This window comes from Engystomops pustulosus, chromosome 9, assembly GCF_040894005.1.
Source record: "Engystomops pustulosus chromosome 9, aEngPut4.maternal, whole genome shotgun sequence".
Taxonomy (NCBI): domain Eukaryota; kingdom Metazoa; phylum Chordata; class Amphibia; order Anura; family Leptodactylidae; genus Engystomops; species Engystomops pustulosus.
In genome coordinates, this window is record NC_092419.1 from 102,749,967 (window position 1) to 102,774,688 (window position 24,722).

The 24,722-nt window shown below is 43.7% G+C and overlaps 1 protein-coding gene and 1 pseudogene across 1 annotated transcript; both read right to left on the reverse strand.

Moving 5' to 3' along the window:
* Positions 1-2,582: 2,582 nt before the first annotated feature.
* LOC140076918 (ficolin-2-like) lies at positions 2,583-6,124 on the reverse strand (annotated as a pseudogene).
* Positions 6,125-12,587: 6,463 nt separating this feature from the next.
* Positions 12,588-24,349, reverse strand: LOC140076919 (ficolin-2-like). The gene is made up of 6 exons (XM_072123717.1): positions 24,220-24,349; positions 15,272-15,298; positions 14,572-14,699; positions 13,462-13,591; positions 13,241-13,375; positions 12,588-13,160 (listed from the first exon to the last, which is right to left on the reverse strand). The coding sequence occupies exons 1-6, from the start codon at positions 24,266-24,268 to the stop codon at positions 12,889-12,891; spliced, it is 741 nt and encodes a 246-aa protein (XP_071979818.1). The 5' UTR covers positions 24,269-24,349; the 3' UTR covers positions 12,588-12,888.
* Between the last annotated feature and the right edge of the window lie 373 nt (positions 24,350-24,722).

Sequence of the window (24,722 nt, forward strand, 5' to 3'; positions counted from 1 at the left end):
TCAGGAAGGGAGGATCTCAGAAAGGCAGGACCTCAGGAAGGGAGGATCTCAGAAAGGCAGGACCTCAGGAAGGCAGGATCTCAGGAAGGCAGGACCTCAGGAAGGCAGGACCTTGGGACGGCAGGATCTTGGGACGACCACTGGGATGCAGGACCGCCACTGGGATACAGGACCGCCACTGGAGTACAGGATAGCCACAGGAATACAGGACCACCACAGGAATACAGGACCACCACAGGATAACAAGATCGCCACAGGAATACAAGACCACCTATATACAGGAAACACAGGAACAAGGAGGAACACTGGAGTACAGACACACAGAGGAATCCTGGAAATGCTGGCACACGAAGGAACACTGGGAAACACAGGAGGGCTTTCACTTCAGGGATAATGACTTGAAGATCCGACAGGGGATGCTGGGAGCCGCCGGATTATACAGCAGCCGAAAATGGCAGCCCCAATTGAAAGTATGCTGGCCCTTTAAATCCACAAGAGCCGGTGCGCACACGCCCTAGTGAGCGGGGACGCGCGCTGCCTAGTCAGGCAGCAGGAGCACAGCCTCGATAGGACCCGAGCAGAGCCAGGAGCCTGGAGAGGTGAGTACGGGCCGGGGGTACACCGCTCTGTAATGACACCAAGGAAGGTCACCAAGGTGTTGGTGTCTCCTGGACGAGGAAGGACAAAATTGCTTAACTTGCATAGACTCCCCTGCAAGTAGAACGGCTGGAGAGCTGGAAAGCTGGAAAGCTGGAACAGCAATGGGAATCTGCGGAGGCTGGAGTGGCTCTGGAAAAGCCGGAGGCTGGAGTGGCTCTGGGAAAGGCGGAGGCTAGAGTGGCTCTGGGAAAGCCAGAGGCTGGAGTGGCTCTGGGAAAGCCGGAGGCTGGAGTGGCTCTTGGAAAACCAGAGCAGCACTAAGAAGCTGCGGAGGCTGGAATGGCTCTTGGGAAGCCGGAGGCTGGAGTGGCTCTTGGAAAACCAGAGCAGCACTAAGAAGCTGCGGAGGCTGGAATGGCTCTTGGGAAGCCGGAGGCTGGAGTGGCTCTTGGAAATCTGAAGGCTGGAGTGGCTCTTGGAAAGCCGCAGGCTGGTATGGCTCTTGGGAAGCTGCAGCCTGGAATGGCTTCTGGGAAGCTGCAGGCTGGAATGGCTCTTGGGAAGCTGCAGGCTGGAATGGCTCTTGGGAAGCCAGAGGCTGGAGTGGCTCTTGGGAAGCCGCAGGCTGGAGTGGCTCTGGGAGAGCCACAGGAGAGCTTGGAGTTGAACTTGTAGGCTGTGGAAGCTTGGCGATCAGCTGGAGAGGCTCTTGAAGCGTCTTTTGGTATACCGGAGACTGGAGCGGCACTTGTAATGCTGGAGGCTGGAGTAGCTCCTGGAACACCGGGGCCAAGCAGGGCAGGCGTGGAAGCCGGACTTGAGGTTGCTTAAACACGGACCGGATTTCTTCCAAGAACGTGGTAAGGGTAGCCATGACCGGGTCACCACGACCCACAGAGGAGTAGCCCAGGCCAGCGCCTCTCCAGAGAGCAAGGGGAAGGGCACGGCTGTACCCGCGATCTGTACTGTAACAGATTCGCTGTTCTCAACCCTAAGTTCTATGGTGTTTCAAGAAGAGCAGCCTTTAAAAAAAAAATTTCAGATTTTTATTTTCAGAGACTGTCCATTGCTTCATTATGTAATAAATGCTTCTTTGTTTTACATGTTTATGAGATATTATATTTATTAAAATATTAAGTGTTTTAGTCCAGCTTTCTCTAGTCCAGTCTCTTGCACGGTTCATTCCTGGCATCCTCCATACATACCTGCCTCCTGGACATCTGCTGGATACATTTCTCTATCCCAGTGTCAGGGTGTGTATGAAGACTTCCGCAGAGGATGGATCTACAGTATTAATTGTTAAACTCCTTTAGGACCAAGCTTTTTATGCATTTCAGTTTTTTCACTTTGCTCCTTCCACATGAAGTTGGCAAAGCTATATGAGGGCTTGTTATCTGCAAGACAAATTGTATTTTCTAGTGGCATATTTAATATTCGGTGCCATGTACTGGGAAGCTGGAAAAAATTCCAAATATGGTGGAGTTGGCTAAACAACACAGATTTGCCATATTCGGTATTCATTTTTATGGTTTCCAATGTGCAGTTGAGATGACACCTCTCCTTTATTCTTTGGATCAGCACAATTGTGTGGACAGGTGCGATTGCGGAGATTATTACCAAATTTTTGCCCCCCTAAGGTACTTAAACCCAAGGGGGTCTGATCACTTATACAATATACTAAATACAATTGTCAGTACTGCTATATATTCCTTGTATATTGCAGTTTCAGGCAAATTGTGCATGCTACATAATATATTTCCTACATCGCACTACATTGTGGTACATCGGTATTCTGTGCCCACATGACAACATATCATATTTAACAGAGATAACCGGTCTCTAGGATCATATTATAAGTAATGCAGAACATTGCAGCTACAACAGAAGCTTAATGATAACCCCTGCAGCAGCCACATTGGTCGTTCCCCACAGCTAGAGAGCCATTCCCAGAAGAGGATGACTCTAGTACTGAGCCCCTGTCCTTACTTCACACGTCTGATTTTCATCTCTGATCTCCTATAGGAATAGTTATAACCCTTTCCTGCTTGCCAATTAATCCCATTAGCCAAAGTGTCATGTTTCCCGGGAAGGTAGAGGCCGTTCAGGTTGGAAAAATGACATTTATTATGCCACCAGGTTCCCTTGTACACATTCGCACAATTCGTAGGATCAGGATCATTGTCTTGGTCCGGGGTGGAGAACATCTTCCCGTTATGGTAGGACAGAGAATCCCCTGCAGCAGGACACAAGTATATTATAGAGACAGCCATAACCTGTCTACCACACATCCACCATTACACCATTGCTTCTTACCTGCATTCCCACCAGTAAAGCCCCCGAGCACCAGCTTGTATTTCTCACTCTCTCCCATCACTTTAAATGAACTGTATTTAGCAAAATAGTTTATGAAATCAAAGTCCTGGAGATCAATGCCAGCTCCCAGGTACCTGTGAGGAAAGCAATACATTTACAATCCATTCCTAAGAAATAATATTTCAAAATAATAATAATTTAAAATCGTTTACCTACAGGCCAGGACATATAGAGATTCAACCCAAGTTCTTCTCTCAAGCTGGACAGGGCCACTCAGTTAGGATGGGGTGTCAGAAGCTCCTTCCCTTATCAGAATAGGAACTGCTCAAATTTGTTAGGATAGATGTAGACTGCCTCAGCAAGATGTAGACAGTTTGATCTTTAGACATTAGATAAACCATGTAAGGTAATAGGAAGACATTGAAACCTTTATTGGATTTGTATTGGTTAAAGAAGACCTGATACAAAGGTCATCATAACAATGATTGGAGTGCGGTAGCGGCAAGTACAATGATAAGGAGCCACATCTTGCATCTTGCTTGGCATCTCCCATTGTTTCTCACCTGCTGTGAGCACATAAAGCCTAATGGCAACTTACCTGATGAACTTATCTTATGAATATTGTCGTTCCCCAGCCAAAACTCAGATAGACGGTTGCCAAATCCCTTCTTGTAAGATTCCCAATCTTGTAGGAAATCAACTGAACCATCATAACGTCTCTGGAAGATCTACAACAAACAGATGCTGAAACCTGGAGTATCGTCTACTAACTGGATTATTACTACACCTACCACCAACCCAACCCATAGCTGCCTAACTCTTCACAGACAGGGCAGGGAATTTGGGATTTCATCCCTTAATCTCTCATGTTGTGATTTGTTAATACTCTAAGTGATTAAATAAAGAGGTTCAACAATGAAAGGGAACACTTTTAGGGGACTCAATGTCATATGGGGGTTCAAGCCTTCTCTAACACCTGTAATAGTTGTCATTTTAGCATTTAAGACACCCAACAATTCATAAACACCATAAAATCCATCCGCCGCCATCAGTGTGCATATCACACAGGACTCGTAGCGGCTGCTTCCCATCAGGATATATAATGTACCAGTCACTCAGGGTAAATCCTTTCTCCAGCACAGATTTACAGTTCCGGGCAGCTGTAAGACACAAAGAGAAGTTAAAGTAGAAGATATGAGCCCCAAAAGTAACTCGATTTTCTGATTTGAATGGAGTTTGGGATTTATTTTGGCAGTAAGGGCAGTTTGGATAATGTGAAGGCGTGGAATCATACCCCGGTCCTACCCTACAGCAACATCTCATCTACTTCAGAACACTTTCTGATAATGTCTCTCTTCTAAGCACTTCATTGCCTTTATGACCTTTTCCTTGTGTTCTTCTCCTATTTTGTTTCAGTTTTTTGGGGGATAAGAGCAAGGTATTTACCATGTGTCATAGTAATGTCATAATAATGACCCCAAACCTCCCATCCAAACCCCAAGTGATCAGATTTTGATGACCTATTTGAAGACAACATGAACAAGCCCTTTACAGATCTGATGTAAGAAGGATCCACACTCACTGTACAGGTCTTCTGCGGAGCCGGGATCTCCCTTATCTCCTGTGTACATGAAGAATAATAATATTAATATAATAATAAAAGATTATAGAAAGTATGATATCGGTTGCATCAACAACAGAGTTCAATGATATGGAGCTGATACACGTTACCTTTCAGTCCTTGAGGACCTCTAGCACCCAGATCTCCTGTAGCTCCTGCAATAGAAATGACAGATAATCCCTGCATAGAGCATGTAGAGGAGTATGGTGGGGTTAGGTATTGTGGAAGTGTATTCTGCCTAAGGAAAAGCTGAGTAGAAGACAGGCCTGGGAAAGTTGGGTCTGTCAGCTTATGTTTAATTAGTTGCCTAGCTGGAAGTCCTGCACAAGTACCTGGTGCTGACTTTCCACCATTGGTTTCACCTTGGGGAAGAGAGAGGTCATGCCAAAGGCCTGTGGAGCAGTGGCAGGTGTGAACTGAGATTTTTGGTGCCAGGCAGTAGGCCGGCACCAGGTGAGGTAGGATAAGTCTACCCCAGAAGATGATGATCCAGGACCTAATCCTTTACAGTATCAACAGAGAATGAGGACAACAGACGGGGAAACCATCGAAATGGAGAAAGAGATAGGAAAATAGGAATGTAGCAATGATACCAAGCCTCTAATCGTGTGGACCATGCACATAGATAACACTGACCTTTCATCCCTGGTGGTCCAACCTTTCCTGGAATTCCCGGAGGACCTAAAAGAGCAATCATTTCATCAACTGTGGCCCAAAATATCATCATCATACATCTCTATGGAAAGGATTATTTGGTTGTGGACAACCTTTGTAGGTTTATGATGTGTCATTCATGCATTACATGAGCTCTTGTTGCTCAGTCCTATCCCCCTGGCCAGTTATAGCCATGGCTAGTTGTTAGGGGTATAATAAAATATCACCCTGCAGTTTGGCTGGTCCCCATCTAAACTGTCTCTCCGGTCTCCAAACCCTAGCACAATCTTCAACAATGTAAAATAAGCATTTGTCCACACGGAGATGCGTAACAATGGCCTGCATTTATATAAAGCTGCACAAAAAATACAGGCGTCTTCAAATGGCAAACAAATCACCACCAATATTCACCCTTTTGTGTATCAGGCACAGTCTGGTATTTGTCAGGGGTGACAATTTATTGGATTATAGCCGCGAATCTGGCAAAGTGTCCAGGTTGTGTGGCCCTAATGCAAACGTCCACTCATCGCTAGTCATGAAAAAACAGAAAGTCCATCCAATTCCATTTCTATGGATTTATGTATGAGGCCGCAACAAAAAGAACAAAACATTTTGTTCTTTGAAGATCATAAAATTAGATAAAAACTCATAATTTTAAAACTCTATAAGGAGCAGATTTTTTTGTAAAAAATGTTCCTGTGTGTAAAATCAAAGAATTCAAAGGATTTCTTTTTCTAAAGATTGTATAATATATCCAATATTTTTACATAATTTACTTTCTATCTTTGTAAAACTATGAGTTTAGCTGCACCTTTATTCCCTGGTTCTCCATGTTCTCCTTTATCTCCTTTGGCACCTGGAGCTCCCGGACATCCTGGAAGAATGGTCAGACATTCTGTACCACCTGGAAATTCCAAAACATCATGGTCTTATATCTTAACATCTTATACCAATCTATATATACATATATATATATACTGTAAATGTGTCTCAATGTATCTCAGCTTTAAACTTGAGGTCTCTGTGGCTCTGTTACCTGGTCTGTAGAAGGTCTGGTTGAAAACTCCATATAGTTACCCTCTAGAAATTGACTCATCTACTTTTAAAAAGAAGGATTCATGTTGGCCATGTGATATATCACCAGATATGACACCAGGGCAATGATTTCTAGGGTAACATTTTTTACATTGAGGCAAAAACCAAATGACAGTGACAGATAGTCTTCTGGAGGGTTCGTCTTCTCTGAAGATACTTCATGGGATTCAGTGGGATTTTATTACTCATTTGGAGGTGAGCAAGGGCAGGACGTGGCTGTGTTTGACATGGCACAGGAGGCCATGATGACATAGGCCCACATTTATCACAACTAGTGCAGTTTGCCTCACTAATATGCAGGGTGCCCCAGATTATTGAATACTGGCGCACATTCTTCATGAATCTTGCGCCCCCCCCCCCCCCCTGCACTGCTCGGAAGGTGTGCACAAGCTCTTTTTTGGTGCACCTTTAACATAGCTGCACCAAAATTCTGTTGAGTTTAAATAATAAATGTGGCGCACGGTCGGACTCTGCACCGGAACGCCCCTTAAGGTGCAGAATTTTGTGGTGCAGCGGATACAGTGCAGGCGCGACACAGAACTGCGCAGACACTTCATAAATACATGTACAGTATAAGCGGTTTGCATGTTCTTTTCAGTGAAAATTCAGACAGAAAACGTGTGCAAAGGCTTTAGCATATGTGGTCCATAATCGTGTGGCTTTCCTGTAGCATTTCATTTGTCCCACTGTGACAAGTTACAGAGCGCCTCCTGTCCACCTCTGTCATGCACAGTTGGATGTATTTCATGTCTCAGTATTTGTACATATGAATAAAAATAAGCCTTTCAGTCAGTCAGTTCCCTACGTTGTACTGAAGAGACACAACCACGTCAAACAGTTAGGAATCTGTTCCTTCTGAAATAGATAGACTGGGGGACATTTACATGAGGTGTCGGTGTCTGCATTGGCTTTGTTACTGACCTGCTCTCAGAAAGAAGATGCACATGTAATATTGTAGAGCTGTGCAGAGACATTTCTGGCGCCGAGACCATTTTCTGTCCCTGGGACCAAAATCTGTCCCGAGCACCAGAAATGTGTCCAACAGTCGGAGAACAGGCAACAGTGCAATAGCAATGTTTTGTGTCCCTGCTAGACCAAATTTCTTTAGGTCTACTTTCCCCCAGTTTACAGCGGCCAAAAATGGCTGCGACACATATTAATTGTGTCTGAGTTTCTGCTCTGCCAAAGCCACGCAGTCGGAGCAGGTGGAAAAAGTAATTTTTTCTGGCGCCGCCAGCTAATAAACAGGTCGGAGAGCCAGGGCCGGCGCTATGGGTAGGCAAAGTGGGCAATTGCCCAGGGCCCCCTGAAAGCGGAGAATCTCTTCTTTCAAATGAATTTTGAATCTTGTTTCTAGGTGCCAGGGATCCAGAGATAGTCAGGCTTAAAGTGAGAATATCAGGTGGCATTTTTATATATAAAAATCACTCCCGATGGCAGTTTAACAGTTAATATCTCCATTTTCCTGACACATATAAAAGAGCAGACTCTCTCCTTTCATAGGAAAAAAGAAGTGAGGTTCTAGGTGTCACAGAGCCAGAGATACAGCCCCCTGAAGTGCCCCCCCCCCCCCTCCAGATACTCAGCCATCAGGCTGCAGGGAGAATTTGCTGCACACAGGAGCTGCTGCACCTCACAGATAATGGAAATATTCACTTTATATGTTATTACATTTTGAGAAGGGATAATATCAACTAATATTCATGTTTTTAAGCCTTCTCTATGCAGAACTATCTAAGAACACACTATCTCTCTTATTGCCTTTTATTTTGTGATAATTTTTTTTTTAAATTGACTGATACGATGAACATTCGATCCTCTTTGCCTAATGTGGCTTTTATATATTAACACTGCGACCCAGAACATGTCCATAAAGTTATATGTAACACCAACAACACACACCAAGTTCTGGAATACAGTTTTTATTTCCCACCATCCTCTATTACTTACACCTGTGTTATGACGTTCTCACTCTCATTCTTATGAAGTGCGGAGGGTTCTGTTATTGTGCGGCTAATACAATGGCGCACATCTAAACGTGACTTTTATTATCTCATTAGCTTTGTTTATGGATATATAGTTATTATTTGGGTCACCATTGTGTAAGGAGCATACAATGATAGATCTGTGTGAAGCTCAGTGCAAATTTTCTTCAATAATAATTTGGTGTCCCCTGTGGATGTAACATTCCCTTTGCTGCATATTTTGGTGAATATACACATGTGGGGTCTGTATGATCTCCTCACAGCTTACGGTTTTAGGAAAGTATATTTTCTTTATATAAGTATCTGGATTTGTACATATTTTCGAGGAAATTTTGAATGTTACTTGCCAAATGCATCGCCTGGTTGTCTGCTTTCTAATTTCTATAGGTTTTATGGCGCCTTTACTTTTTATTCTGTTTTATTGCTATATTTTGCAGGTTGTGACTGTCTTAAAATTTCTAGCTGAAAAGCAGATATCTAGTTATTACAGTTTTAGTGATATTATGTGGATTGATTTATGTGAACTCAACACATGTCCATCTATTACATTTAGAAGATGTGCTCAGAACAGAAAATATTTACCATCACATTTTTTCCAATCAAAGTCAAATATTTAAGTATTTTTTATAAAATGTTTCAGTTTCAATCAAAATTGCATGAAGGTGCCTATGTCTATAAACTCTTTAATGCAATTTTTAAAATGGGGCAATTGTCTGCTTGTAGAAAATATTTTTGCTGTAATTTCCTGTACTTTTATTTTCAAACGTCAAAATTGTAAAAATTGCTCTGGTCAATAACGTGACAAAATATCCAGAAATGCCGGGCGGTGAAAGGGTTAGTACCCCTTGGTTGAATTCCCGGGTGAAGATGCTTATCATCTATCTCCTGGATATATATATATATATATCTATCATCTATCTGTCTGGTTATCCATCTCTAAATCTGACCATTTATATATCCATCTACTGTATATATCATCTACTTTATAATTCTGCATCTAGAAATCTCTATCATCTTTCATATTTATCTTCTATCATCATAATAATAATAATTCCTTTATTTATATAGCTCACACAGATTACGCAGCGCTGCACAGAGTTTGCCAGATCAGTCCCTGTCCCCAATGGGACTCACAATCTATTCAAGCTACCAGTAATTTTTTGGAGTGTGGGAGGAAACCGGAGGACCCGGAGGAAACCCACGCAAACACAAAGAGAACATACAAACTTTTTGCAGATGTTGACCAGCGCTGCAAAGCAGTAGTGCTAACCACTGAGCCTCCGTGCTACCCATCAATCTCCCTATCATCTATCTATCTCCTATAAAATTCTCCCATATTGCAGTTTGTTTTACCATACTAAATGGAGCCTCTTTCTGACTGTGACTGGTCATAAAATAGTTTTGTCTAGAACCGGCCCTGGGCACAGAAGCAAATATCCTTTTCGCGATGCCGCTTGCAACATCCCCCACCGGGGCCCAGCCTATTCTTGGTGGCCTGGAGACAGCCGGGGCCCAGAATACCGGAGTGGCTGGCTAGGCAGCCTTGGGCACACTGTGGTCACGGTGCTTGGTATGGGGACAGGAGGGCTGTCCTACAGCCTGGCAGGTCTCCAGCAGGTGGTGTGTGCAAGAAATATGGAGGGAGAGGCTGATGTACTGGTTCTCCCTGGGGCAACCCCTTAGTGTCTGTAGATTGAATGCCTGGGTGACGGATGGGGAAGCCCGTGGTGGTAAGCAGCCATATCCAGGGATTAGACAGAGGCAACGTTGTACAAATCAATTTACAGTTCTTTATTAAACAGCAGGAAATGGCCAGAACGGGTAACAGCAGATGCTTTAAGCTGGAAAGATCATGGAAAGCCGGTCTGCAGGAAAGGTGCACGCAGCCTGATGGTAGATGCAGGCTGGGTTGGTTCAGATGGAACTGAGTGGTGGAAGCTGCAGTTCTGGGCTTAAGTCTCCGGACTTGCCCTGTGTGTCAGGCAGTAGGCCTGAGGCACTAGAAGTTCCTGGGATTAGCGGCTGTGGAGCACTGGCATGTGTTGCTCACTCTGGCTTCTACACAGTTCAAACCCTCAAGGGGGTAAATTTATTGACCCTTTTGGTATCAAGCAACAGGTGGATGGGGTATGCACACAATTTATTAATTTCCAATAGTCGCCCGGCTAGCGACCAAAAAGAACCCCTTTCATATCCACCAGGGCTATAGTGAGTGATTGGTTAAGACGTAACCTTTATTAAATCCATTGTTTAAGAGCAAGACGTGTATGTTAAAACTACAAATAGACAGCATCCACACTATATATTCCCTAGGGCGTTTGGTATCTAAACCCTACTTCTTCCTTTCAGTTGTGGATAGCTATCTATTGCTAATTAAAAATAAAACAACAGGTCAGCTTCGCCCACCCGACATGTTTCGCCCAACAGGCGTCATCAGGGGTTAGTCGCTAGCCGGGCGACTATTGGAAATTAATAAATTGCTCACTCTGGCTTGACTCTCTGCAGTTTCTCACTCTGGAACCATGTATTCTCACCCAGCAGAGGTTTATATTCTCTCACGGTCAGGTGGTAGCACCTCTCCAATCACCTTCCAGCTTGTATAACAGATACATCATTGGATAATTACATACACTAGTTAACTGCTCCCTTTCCAGGCAGTATCTACAGTTGCAATTACACAGATTGACAGACTAGTGCCAAAGACACCTGTAGGAGATCTTTTTATTAAAGGGGGCATGCCACTTTTCAATAAATCTGTTCCATTAGACATATATCTCTCTGCATGTATATGTACCTGTAGCTTTCCCTCCTGTGATGGCCTCAGCCTTTCCCTGTTCTCACCATGCTGTACTCTGCATCTCTACACAACTTCCTGTTTCTCACTCCTTCAGTCCATCCTAATGGCAGCCTCCAGTGTGTGTTGTTCTCTCAGTACGTCCTAATGGCAGCCTCCAGTGTGTGTTTTTCTCTCAGTCCGTCCTAATGGCAGCCTCCAGTGTGTGTTGTTCTCTCAGTCCGTCCTAATGGCAGCCTCCAGTGTGTGTTTTTCTCTCAGTCTGTCCTAATGGCAGCCTCCAGTGTGTGTTGTTCTCTCAGTCCGTCCTAATGGCAGCCTTCAGTGTGTGTTTTTTTCTCAGGCCGTCCTAATAGCAGCCTCCAGTGTGTGTTTTTCTCTCAGTCCGTCCTAATGGCAGCCTCCAGTGTGTGTTTTTCTCTCAGTCCGTCCTAATGGTAGCCTCCAGTGTGTGTTTTTCTCTCAGTCCGTCCTAATGGCAGCCTCCAGTGCGTGTTTTTCTCTCAGTCCGTCCTAATGGCAGCCTCCAGTGCGTGTTTTTCTCTCAGTCCGTCCTAATGGCAGCCTCCAGTGTGTGTTTTTCTCTCAGTCCGTCCTAATGGCAGCCTCCAGTGTGTGTTTTTCTCTCAGTCCGTCCTAATGGCAGCCTCCAGTGCGTGTTTTTCTCTCAGTCCGTCCTAATGGCAGCCTCCAGTGCGTGTTTTTCTCTCAGTCCGTCCTAATGGCAGCCTCCAGTGTGTGTTTTTCTCTCAGTCCGTCTCACTGACATACACAGGGAGAGGGGAGGAGGGGACAGGATGAGTTTCTCCGACATGCATACAAAGATCCAGAGAGAGTTTACAGACAGCACTAAAGGAAGCACCAGGGATGATTAATCAATTGTTAAACATTCAGGGATTATTATTAAGGCAGTAAAGGCACATGGGCAATTTATGTAAAATAGTGTTCAACCCGTTTAAATGAGCCTCTCACGCAGCCAAACCAGTTCCCTATGCTGTACTGAAGATACGCTGTCTGGAATAGATATACTGGTTTGGTTTTAATACTACCTCATACCATGAGGCTTCCTAAATGTCATGCTTGATGTCAAGGTAGTTGCCTTACAAGGAGCTTAAAGAGGAGTGGTTTTCCTTATTCCATCCTGGAAAACTTTGCATTTTTTCCCAGATTCCCCTGAGTGGGGCATCAATGGTTAGAAGTCTTCACACGGCTTTAATTGGGAGTCTCCATAAGGAGAACTGTTACTTCCCGTTTCTTATAACTATCCACAGATATAATTAGAACAAAACTTTTTGGTGCCACCACATAACCCTCTGCTGTAACTGCTTATGTCTTATGGTAACTGTAGCCAAATATGTTATAATAAGAACAAGGCATACAGTCATAAAATAGATTTCACATTTATTTTGCAAAGACAGAAGAAGCTCCGCATAAAAAATGTCCAGCGGTCAACTTATATATTAAAGGAAATCTACCATGGCTGGAGCCCCCCGGGCTCATTTGCATAATTTTAAAGCCTTTTTTTCTTAAATCCAATGGCATAGAAAGCTTAAAGAAGAGTAGATCCTGCCAGAGGGGGCACACAACAGTAGGTCAGTGTGCTGGGTTTACAATCCTTCATCCTGGTGGTAGATGTCCTTTAAAGAACATTTCCTCTACAATCATCACTAAATATAAGATAATACAAACTTATCCAGACTTATTGTAATCTTATCTCCCACACTAATACAGGACATGGCAGCTTCTATAGAAGGTGGGTGACAACCCCTGCAGGACCTAAGACAGCTAGACAGACATTATCAGAACCTTGCCAGAAGCGGATGACTCTAGTACTGAGCCCCTGTCCTTACTTCACTGGTCTGATTTTCATCTCCTAAATTCTTGTAGGAATAGTTATAACCCTTTCCTGAGAGCCAATTAATTCCATTGGCATAACTGTCATGTTTCCCGGGAAGGTAAAGTCCGTTCAGGTTGGATTGATGACATTGGTTATACCACCAGGATCCCTTGTACAGATCCACACAACTTCTAGGATCAGGATCATTGTCTTGGTCTGGGGTGGAGAACATCATCCCGTTATGAATGGAGAGAGAATCTCCTGCAGCAGGACACAAGTATATTATAGAGACAGCCATAACCTGTCTACCACACATCCACCATTACACCATTGCTTCTTACCTGCATTCCCACCAGTAAAGTCCCCGAGCACCAGCTTGTATTTCTCACTCTCTCCCATCACTTTAAATGAACTGTATTTAGCAAAATAGTTTATGAAATCAAAGTCCTGGAGATCAATGCGCAGCTCCCAGGTACCTGTGAGGAAAGCCAATCCTAAGTCACAGAGAATTTACTACAAACTATTTATACATTATACTGATTATACACACGTCTTCTCTTACCCAATGAAGTAATATTAGAAATATTTTCGTTCCCCAGCCAGAACTCAGATAGACGACTGCCAAATCCCTTCTTGTAGGATTCCCAATTACGAAGGAAATCCCCCGAACCATCAGAACGTCTCTGGAAAACCTAAAAGAAACAGAAGCTGAAACCTGGACTATTGTATTAAATGTGACTAAATGTCTAAAATTCTACTAATGTGAAATGTAATTTCCTTGCTTGGGATCTGCCACCAATCCATGCTGCCTAATACAACACAAGGGTAAGATGTCTCATGGATTGGGACCCTAATGCCTCATCTTGTTGTCTGAGCACAAAGCCAGAAAGTTCTAGATAAGTGAATCTTGCTTGTAGGGTATTATCCGTCAGGAAAATCTGGGGCAAACCCCTTCTCCCATGGAATTCAATGGGAGACCTCTTCTTTTTTCCACCCTGAATATAAGGTTCTTAATGATATATTCCTCTACAGCGGCCATCTTGAAGCAAGAGTTTTAGCCAGGGGTGCTTTTGACCTGTACTGCTAATGTCACTATTCAAACTTCATCCAGTGTGAAAGTGTATAGAATTCACTGTGTTCTCGCTCCTCTCTGCTTGAAGGCCATGTTATGACTTAACAGAACTAACACAAGGCCAATTAGTCTGAGAAACGAGGCCTCTTAGTACAGGGAATAGTTTATACTTCATTAACCCTTTTATAGAATGTCTTCAGAGAATATCCTGGAAAAATTAACTATAGCCAATAGCATTGCAGTATTCTATCTCCTTGTCACGCCCCCCAATGCTGATTTTTCTGTATTTGATATATGCAACTGTGCACTAATAAACTGGGGGAGATTCTACATACACTAAGAGACTGATGTGTCTTGGGTTTGTGCTCTCTCGTCCCGGTACCAGGCAGCCATGAAAGAGTTAATTTAAAAGTCACCTTTACAACTGATAAGGGCGGTTTAAGCCTTAGATAAAAATCTCTATCAAGGCTAAGGTTGGTCAAAATATATGTTAGATAACCCAACATACAATCTGAATCAGATACCGCCATGAGGACAGAGTCTAATAGTAATATAAAATTTGATACCCAACAATGTATGAAAACACCATAAAAGACGTACAATCCATCCGCCGCCATCAGTGTGCATATCACACAGGACTCGTAGCGGCTGCTTCCCATCAGGATATATAATGTACCAGTCACTCAGGGTAAATCCTTTCTCCAGCAGAGATTTACAGTCCCGGGCAGCTGTAAGACACAAGAAGAGGGAAAAGGAAGGAGACGTGGAAGCGATTATTATATTGTGTGTCTGATTATTTTGGCTATAGAGCTATGGGCACTGTGGTCATACATGGACCTCTCACTATTCCACCATCTCTGTCCATCCCTACATTATTCCTGATTCTTCACTAATCTGATAATCTCCATCCAGAACCTTTACTCTGAGCTGTATCTTATATCCATTCCCTGATGGGGACAGAACCTTCTATAGTGGAAGTGACTGGTCAGTACAAGGTAAGAATAGGAAGGACTCCCCCAGGATCCTGGTGACTGTTACATTCTGCAATGATACAGTAAATCCAGAACATTACTGGTGTCCAGGAGGATTTTCTTTAATGAAAATCTCCTTTGTAGCCTTCACACCCCATTGTCTCTCTGTGGTCCTTGTCTTTTTCCTGTCTCTGACCTGTTCCCTTCATTTCAATTGATTCATCTTTTATATAATTTACTGATAGGTAAAAGACAAGATGCCAGAAGGATGCACACTCACTGTACAAGACTTCTGTAACAGAAGTTATAAAATATTGAAGACTCTTTACCTTTCAGTCCTTGAGCTCCTGCATCTCCTGCAAAAAAATAGAAACTACATTAGATATCTGCATAGAGCGATGTACATCACATCTTGAGATCCTCCTTAAATTCCTTTGTCGGGTTCGCATCCAATTTTTGATAACATTGGGTATCTCTAAGGATGCCCAGACACATGTTATCATACATGTCCCTATTTATGCAAACTATGTTCCCACCCTTGTCTGATGGTTTTATGACAAGGGTGGGATCATTCCGCAGTGAGTTCAGGGCTTCAGTGTCCTTCTTGCTGAAGTTCCTGTATCGGTAATTCTTGGGATTAAGCTCCTTCAAGTTTTTTGTAACTAAGTCCACAAAGAGGTTGATTTCTGTGTAATCGCCTATTGGGGGGGGGGGGGGCTTTTGTACCCTTCAGACAATTCAGGAAAAGGATCCAAGAACATGTACTCAGCATCAAAGACAACAAGGATACTCCGATAGCTAAGCATATGTGGGAATACCATCAAGGTAACCCAGAGGCAATTACATTCAGAGGTATCGAGGAGGTGAGACCATCAATAAGAGGAGGAGACAGGGACAGAATGATCCTTAGAAAGGAAGCCCAATGAACTTTTAAAATGAATTCGATCAAACCATATGGAATGAATGACTATTTCCTATGCGAGTTTTATTGAATAAAGTGCTTTTGGGAATATACCTTCGAGACATCAGTACCCACTCGTTCGACCTCATAAAGTCTGTCTGTGAGTTCCCATCTCTCACAATACAGTTATGATATATGCCTTCTTTCATAACATAGTCACTCTATATGCTCTTTATATACTGTGCAATACTGAACACACCACAACGGCGATATAAGTCTGTATAAGTCATCAGTAAGTAAACATTCACCCAATGCAGTAAGGATGACTGTGATAAGGGCACTAGAACCCTGAAAATTACACCAATCCGCAGGCTCACCCATGCTGCAACAGTAACACGTAACCGATAACGCGACCGCAAGATGCCATGTAGGTATCAAATGACACGCAATATAGTTTGGGGCACCCTGGGACTAAATACTGACACAACAAAGGGAAATTTGGCAGTCAGATCGCTACCGCAATTCACTATACCATGTGGGCTGACATGCACATGCCACCCGGGTATCAAAGATAGGGTACAGTGTCAGCAATGTCCGGAACCACATAAAGGCACGCCACTACTATCAGGTCATTGGGATCGCGATAATTGGGTATAATTTAAGTACCCCGGTTACCTTCTCCGCTCGCATTGAGATGCACTACGAGCGGACAGGAGGCTGGACCAGGCCACTTCTGGCACCTCCCCATCAGCAGTGATTGGTCAACACGCGAGACATGAGGGAAACACCCCCTCTCTCAAAAGGAGCCAGCCGATTGGTCTACAAAAGAAGGCTCGCCAGCGGTGACGAGCCATGGATCGGCGATATAAGCAGGACTGCAACCGCGCGCGCCGCGGCCACAACAACGCCGACGTGCGCCCAGCACAGACCATTGTGACATATACCCTATTTGAATTTGCCACTAATAGTGACCCCTGATGAGTCTAGGCAGATGAAACGCATTGGGGCAAATTTACTTACCCGGTCCATTCGCGTTCCAGCGGCGGCTTCTCTGAAGAGCGTTCGGGTCTTCCGGCGATTCATGAAGGTCCTGCGCCCGATGTCCACCAGGTGGCGCTGCTGCGCCGATGTCCGCCGAGATGCCCGGGAGTTCATCGTCTTCATTGTGGTGCATGTGAGTATGGGCCGTGCGACCATTTTTTTTTTTTTAAATGCGGCGGTTTTTCCGAATCCGTCGGGTTACCGTTCGGCCACGCCCCCCGATTTCCGTCGCGTGCATGCCAGCGCCGATGCGCCACAATCCGATCGCGTGCGCCAAAATCAGGGAATCAGGCAATTCAGGGAAAATCGGCGCAAATCGGAAATATTCGGGTAACACGTCGGGAAAATGCGAATTGGGCCCTTAGTAAATGACCCCCATTGGGTCCTAAGGAGCAGGCACATATGCAGCTGCTTTATTGAAGGTCAGGATTAATAGTAAAACAACCGGCTACTTATCTGACATCTACACAGCAGCTTTACAGCATATAAGCTGCTGCGTGATCCTCTCGCACAGAACGCTAGAACCCAGGAACAATAGACTGACACTTACTGATGTAGCACCAATATATCTTGTTGTAAACGTACAACATGAGATTATATCAAACAGACACACTCAGGGACAATTGACTGTAGTCTGTGACATAAGTAAAAGCCGCCTGATTTGTTTTGAGACAACAAACCTTAATCAAAGCAACTGGCCACTTATACATACTATCACTACAGCTTTACAGAATATAAGCTGCTGTGTGTTGTGTACATCCATAACGCTACTTAACACTGACATAATATACTGCCAAGCACAAAACGATTCATTTTTCACATCTGACCTCATAAAAAGCTCATTAAAAGTAATCAAAAAGTAACATTTACCCCGACATGATACCAAGAAAAAGTACAGCTTGTCCCACAAAAAATAAGCTCTAAAACAGCTCTGTAAACAAAAAAATATAAATGGTATGCCCACTGTTACATAGGAACATAGGAATGCAAAAAGAAGCACATTTCTCACAAAATGAGTTCTATATTCTGCAGAACAAGTTAACCATAAAAAAAGCCATATAAATGGGGTATCGCTGTAATCGTGATGACCCGTAGAATAACGATAATACATTAATTATTATGGTACGGTGATCGTCCAGGGAAGGAATGCTAAAAACCATAAGCAAGAATTAATAATATCTTTAGCCCCCACCAACAAAGAGTTAATAAAATCTGATTATTAGCTATCGAACCTCCTGGAAATGATGTACCTGACAAGTGGATCTCATCCACAAAATAAATAATCCCCCATATGAGATCTGCTCTGAATGGCGCAGCTTCCCTTCTATCCCCGGCCGTGAGCCCATGGAGCAGTCACCACCACGTATGGGGCATCCTCAGACCCCGGAGAAATTGGGTATCAAACTTTGGGGAGTTTTTTGTCATTTAATACTTTGTGACGGTTTAATTTTTGGCCAAAATTAATACATTGGGGCACATTTACTTACCCGGTCCAGTCGCGATCCCGTAGCACGTTGTCCGACGCTGATTCGGGGCTGCCGGCATTCACTAAGGTCCGTGCGCCCAAGTTCATGCAAGTGTCGCTGCTGCGCCGAGGTCTCCTGGAGTTCACCTTCTTCCCGGTGCACGTAAGTGCTGATCTTGCGACACAAATTCTTTTTTAAATTCCGCGTTTTTTCCGAATCCGTCGGGTTGTCCGATGGCCATGCCCCCTCAATTTCTGTTGCGTGAAAGCCGGCGCCAATGCGCCAAAATCCGATCATGCGCGCCAAAATCCCGGGGCAATTCGACGCGAAACGGAAATCGTCGGGAAACCCGACGAAAGTGCGTCCGACGAACCCTTAGTAAATGAGCCCCTGTGTCTAAAGATATTACTGCTTGTAAATTACACCTCCATTTTGTTTTAACCCCTGTGAGACATCTAAAGGGTTAACACACTTCTGAAAGTTGATTTTTCACACATTGAGGAGTGTAGTTTCTAAAATGCCGTGATTTATGGGGTTTTACTGCTATTTAGGCCTCTCAAAGTCACTTAAAACTGAGCAGGTGCCTCTAAATAAGGGTTTTGGCGATTTTCATAAAAATTAAATTGCCCCCACAATTCTGAACCTCCTAACAACCTAGAAAAGAGAGAGGACGCATAGAAAGCTGTAGGGTAACCTTTGTGGATACTCTCATCTTACCGGCCCTCATAGACCTTTCTGCGAGGGGAATTTACTATGTTATATAGAACTGTTAATTGTGTCTCAAGTTATTTGTGTACAATGTTATTTCTAGAATTCCACTATCATTATGGACTTCTGGTTATTTTAGGAGGGGGTCTTACACTTAAAGCATAGCTCCCAACCGTCTTGGATTGGCCGGGACAGTCCCGTTTATTTACCTCTGTCCCGCAGTCACAAACGGGTATTCCTCCAACATAGACAAGTTTCTTACGTTTGCTCAGGTTAAAAAAATAACACATTCTCTAATTCACTGTTTTTAACAAAAATACAGCATCTTACAGATATAATTCCAACCTGTCTCTATCAGTCCTGGTGTATACAGCTTCAGTTCCCCTTGGTTTCCGACCCTGGAACTTCTGACTTTAGGGTCGGCAGCCATCTTGCCTGATGCTGTGGAGCTGAGCTGTTCTCCGTGCATAGCAGGACAGAGGTCACACTGACACACATTGGGGCACATTTACTAAGGGCTTTGCAGGTTTTGTGGCGCAGCTGCACTAGCCACCATGCAACACAAATTAGGGGGTGTTCTGGTGCTCAGCCGGACCGTGCCTCTGATTTAACATGCAAAGTCTGTCACACCCGCTATGTTAAAGGTGCACCCCAAAAAAGTTGATGAACTCTGTGGGGCCAGTGCAGAGAACTGACAGATTCATGATTTCTGACCCACGTTCTTAATGAATCTGTTACATTCAGCATTATACACAGGCAGAGAACTTTTAGTTCAGTTTCCGACAATCTTAGTAAATGTTCCCACTGACTTAGCGCCGGCAAACAGCAACAGCGAGAGAAGAGCTACAAGCTTCAGACAGATGAGTTTTTTCTCCAGGGGAGGGGGAAGGAGGCACATCTCATAGGGTAAAAAGCAGAGATGTAACAGAGCTGACTGTGTCATTGTGTGTAATATGCATCTCATGGATCTCATCATCATTGATCTGTCTTATCTCTCTTTCTATGTGTCAGATACTAGTACAATGTTCAGAAGGTAAATAAATGGGGTTATAGTATAAAAACCTGCACATTTTCAGCACACTGTATTTCACAGTACTACAGTGATCATGAAGTGTCTGCTTAGAGAGTCCCTGCTCACACTCTGGAATATTACACTGACCATCAGTGTAGGAGCTAAAACAGCAATAAAAGTGAGTAAATTTGTAAAGTAAGGGGTTTAAAATTATCTTTATTGTGTAAGCATTACTAAGGGGATTTAAATTTGAGAATTTTCTTTCATGGGCAAACCCCTTTAATAGGGGGCTGTTCAGGAGCCAGAGGAACCGTCTCTTCTGAGTGAGCGGAGCCTAATGATCCAGCTCACTCAGGAGAGCTGGACTTCCCATCACTAATGTCTCTGACAGTCTGAGCTCCATACTGGTTTCAGGCTCAGGTCTCCACTAGCCGAGTGTCTCCTGGCTATGTCCGAAGATAAAATATGCACTCCCCCTTCATTGATATTCTTTCTGTCGGTCGGCCGCAAATAGAAAGATTCCTCTCCTGATTTTATAAGTGACAGTAGTGCCTTGTTTTACTTTTCACTGTCGATATGGTATTTAAAAGGGGTATTTTAAACGTGTTCAGTTTATGTCAGTTTTGTACTTTATTTTTATGTTATGTCTAAGCCCTACAAAGTGTATAGTAGGCGCTCTGCTCTCAACAACTAAATAAGGAAACACAATCCTGTACTTTACAATATCATTTGGATACTTCATTGAACTACAGATCTCAGAGGACCTACTGAGGTATAAGCAGCCTCAATTCCATTACAAGCAAGCTTTCTTTCGGTTTATTGATCAAGTGCAGAGATACGTGCCAGAGACCCACACAGCGCTCAGATACGGTGATACCGCGGCTGAACACTTCTAAACTGAGTGGGACCATTTGTATGCAAATTGGATTGGTACTTGTCACGGGTGCCCCTGCGACCCATATCCCGAGTTGCAGGCGCACCCGTGTACCTCCGTGTGCCCCAGCGTCTGGTCTCAGCAGTCTCCGGCTCGTGCGCTCCCGTGTCCTAGGGTGCGCTCCTGCTCTGTAAAATTTAAAGGGCCAGCACGCCGCTAATTGGCGCCTGGTCAGCTGCCTGCCCTAATAAATTCCAACCCCTTTCTTTGTTCCCTGCCGGATCTTTGTGCTTTCATGAGAGAAAGCTTTGTACCAAGCCCTTTGCGTTTATTCAGATTTCCCATTGTGACCTCGATTCTGTTCCTGACTCTGATTCCATGCTTCCTGTCCTGACCTATCACTACGTCCCCAACTCCGAACCTGTGCTGCCTGTCTTGACCACGAGTTTGCCTCACGATTCTGCACTACGCCTTGGCTGCCACCGCGGGCAAAGTTGTGCCTGTGGAACGAACTGATGGTACCACGCCAAGTCCAACCTGCTTTGCGGCTCTGGTGAAAACCGGGTGCCACTTGCACTCCGGTCCCAGGCGTCGGCTTACGTCATCACCCGCGGTGGTACGGAGGATCCACTACCCCTGATCATGACAGAAATGTGTACTAGACTGAATAAAGATTATTATTATTAGACAATAATATAATACTATTTCAGCATTGTTATACGTCCACTATATATGAAAAATTGCTCACATTACTTATATGAACTATTCAGGCGATTATTCATTTCTTATCTTTTATTTTCATTTTTTGTGAAACGTGATTGAAATAATGAAACATATGCACAGAATATTATTGAACTTATTTTCTTGCTGTGGGGGCCCCACAGGTGTTATGACATTATGGGCCACATGTATCACTCGTTTTTTTCTGTTGTTTTTGCGCCTTTTCATTCAGGGGCACCGTTTTTGCGCCATTTTTGCGACTAAACGCCAAACTAGCCGCGCAGCAACAATAACCAGGTTTCCCTCATCTGTCTTACCAATCCAGATGTTTTGCTGCGCCTAATGATATTCATCACTTGCAACGTTTTCATTTAGACGCAAAAACACTCCAGCCCGAAGGTGGCGTTAACTGAGAAGAAAGCACTGAGCCCTTATGCAGAACAGCTCATTTCTAGCAGCAGAGCTCAGCCAGACCCTGCAGACACTAGAACATATAACACACACATTAGATACATTACAGACAGGAGCTGCAGACTCTATTTACAGTTCATCACCTTCTATTTACAAAACATTCTGCAAACTCCTGAGCTCAGAGCAAGACAGGAGAGAAGTTTGCAGAAGTTTGCAGAATGTTGCAGATACGACATACAAGTTTCCTCCATGTAATTATGCACAATATCACCAGTGTTTCTGAGGGGGATACTGTGCAGAATTACAGGGGTGCAGCAGGAGACCAGCACTGGGGGATCCCCTCCAGGAGAAGCCCCTGCTGAGGAGGTCACTGGGTGCTGGGTGTCACACACCTGGGTGCTGCTGTGAGTGTTATCTTCATTCTGGGCTGTGGGAGAAGCCGAGAGGAGCTTGTAGCAGGATCACATAGTATCATAGTATCATAGTATATAAGGCTGGAAAAAGACGCAAGTCCATCAAGTCCAACCTTTAAGAATTAAATAAATGTTTTATCCCCATAACCCGTGATATTTTTCCTCTCCAGAAAGCCATCCAGGCCTCTCTTGAACATGTACATAGAGTCGGCCATAACAACCTCCTGGGGCAGAGAGGTCCATAGTCTCACTGCTCTCACAGTAAAGAACCTTTGTCTATGTTGATGGTAGAATCGCCTCTCCTCTAGCCGTAGAGGATGCCTCCTTGTCCTGGTCACAGGCCTAGGTATAAAAAGATCTTGGGAGAGATCCTTGTACTGTCAGTTCAGGTATTTGTACATTGTAATGAGGTCTCCCCTCAGTCGTCTTTTTTCTAAACTGAATAATCCCAAATTTTGTAATCTGTCATTGTATTCTAATCCCCCCATTCCCCTAATAATCCTGGTTGCTCTCCTCTGCACCCGTTCCAGCTCTACTATATCCTTTTTATACACTGGTGCCCAAAACTGTACACAATATTCCATGTGTGGTCTGACCAGGGATTTGTATAAGGGCAAAACTATGTCTTTATCATGAGAATCTATTCCTCTCTTGATACATCCCATAATTTTATTTGCTTTAGCAGCAGCCGCCTGGCTCTGGTCACTAAAATTAAGTTTACCATCCACCAATACCCCCAAGTCCTTTTCAGCTCCAGTTTTACCAAGTAATTGACCGTTTAGAACATAATTATACTTTTTGTTTCCATGGCCCAAGTGCATAACTTTACATTTATCTACATTAAACCTCATCAACCATTTCTCTGCCCACTCCTCAAGCTTCCACAAATCCCTCTGTAATGCTAAACTATCGACCTCAGTATTTATTACTTTACATAGCTTAGTATCATCTGCAAATATTGAAACTTGACTGTGTAAACCCACTACAAGGTCATTAATAAAAATATTAAAAAGAAGTGGCCCCAATACTGACCCCTGTGGCACTCCACTGGTAACGTCAACCCAATCAGAGAATGTGCCATTAATGACGACCCTCACTAAGCCAATTACTTATCCAAATACACAGATTTTCTCCTATTCCCAGCAGTCTCATTTTATATACCAACCTTTCATGTGGCACGGTGTCAAATGCCTTTGAAAAGTCCAGATATACAACATCCACAGCGTCCCCCAGATCCAGTCTTGAACTTACCTCCTCGTAGAAACCAATCAGATTAGTCTGACAGGACCGATCTCTCATAAACCCATGCTGACGCTGGGTTATAAGGTTGTGCACAGTGAGATACTCGAGGACAGCATCTCTAATAAACCCCTCAAATATTTTCCCCACATGTAAGTGCCCGGATCTAACATTGCGCCTAAACTGTTTTAAAGTAAAGTGATTAATAAGAGGCAGGAAATTAACTTATCACAGAAGGTTGTAGCTTGTGATAATTCTGGCAAAACAGTGCGCCAGAATTTAGGCGCAAATACTACACTTAGGCGCACAAAAGTGATAAATGTGGCCCTTTATCTATATGTTGTTAGTATAGGAAATAACTTGCCTTATTAAATACAACAATGGTTTATTTTATATCAGTTTTAGATTGTATTTAAGGTATTTACAAACATATTTATATGTATACCAGTCTAGTATCTGTATATTTTATAATGGATCCAGGAGAAATCTTACCCACGTAGCTGATAGAGACCACGAGCAGGAAAGCAATGGCTGCCCTCATACCTGGAGGAGTTGTCTGTTCTCTGTACACACAGCAATGATCCTGCCCGTGTCACAAGCCGACAATTTATAGCGCAGTAATTACTGTATCTCTATATAGGTCTCCTCGGTTATTTGGCAACAATTAAAAGCCCTGAAGACAATTATTATGAACTCCTAAGACCGTTTGCATTACTTTACCTCATAATCTCGATTCTATTTCCTTTCTTTAGATTAAGGCCGTATTTACCTCTCACACCGCCCCAGGCTCAAGCTGAATGTGCAGCCAATGTTCCACACTGGAAAAGCAGGAACTAGTAGAAGGGTAAGGGGAGAACAGTGATGGGTGTCCCAATGTATTCATATAGATAGGTAGGAGAAACAATGTATGTGGAGATCAGGAGGGCCAGACTTGGTAATTGGTTTATGAGGCGCAGAGATTATTGCCGTGATTTGTCGTAACATTGTCATAATAT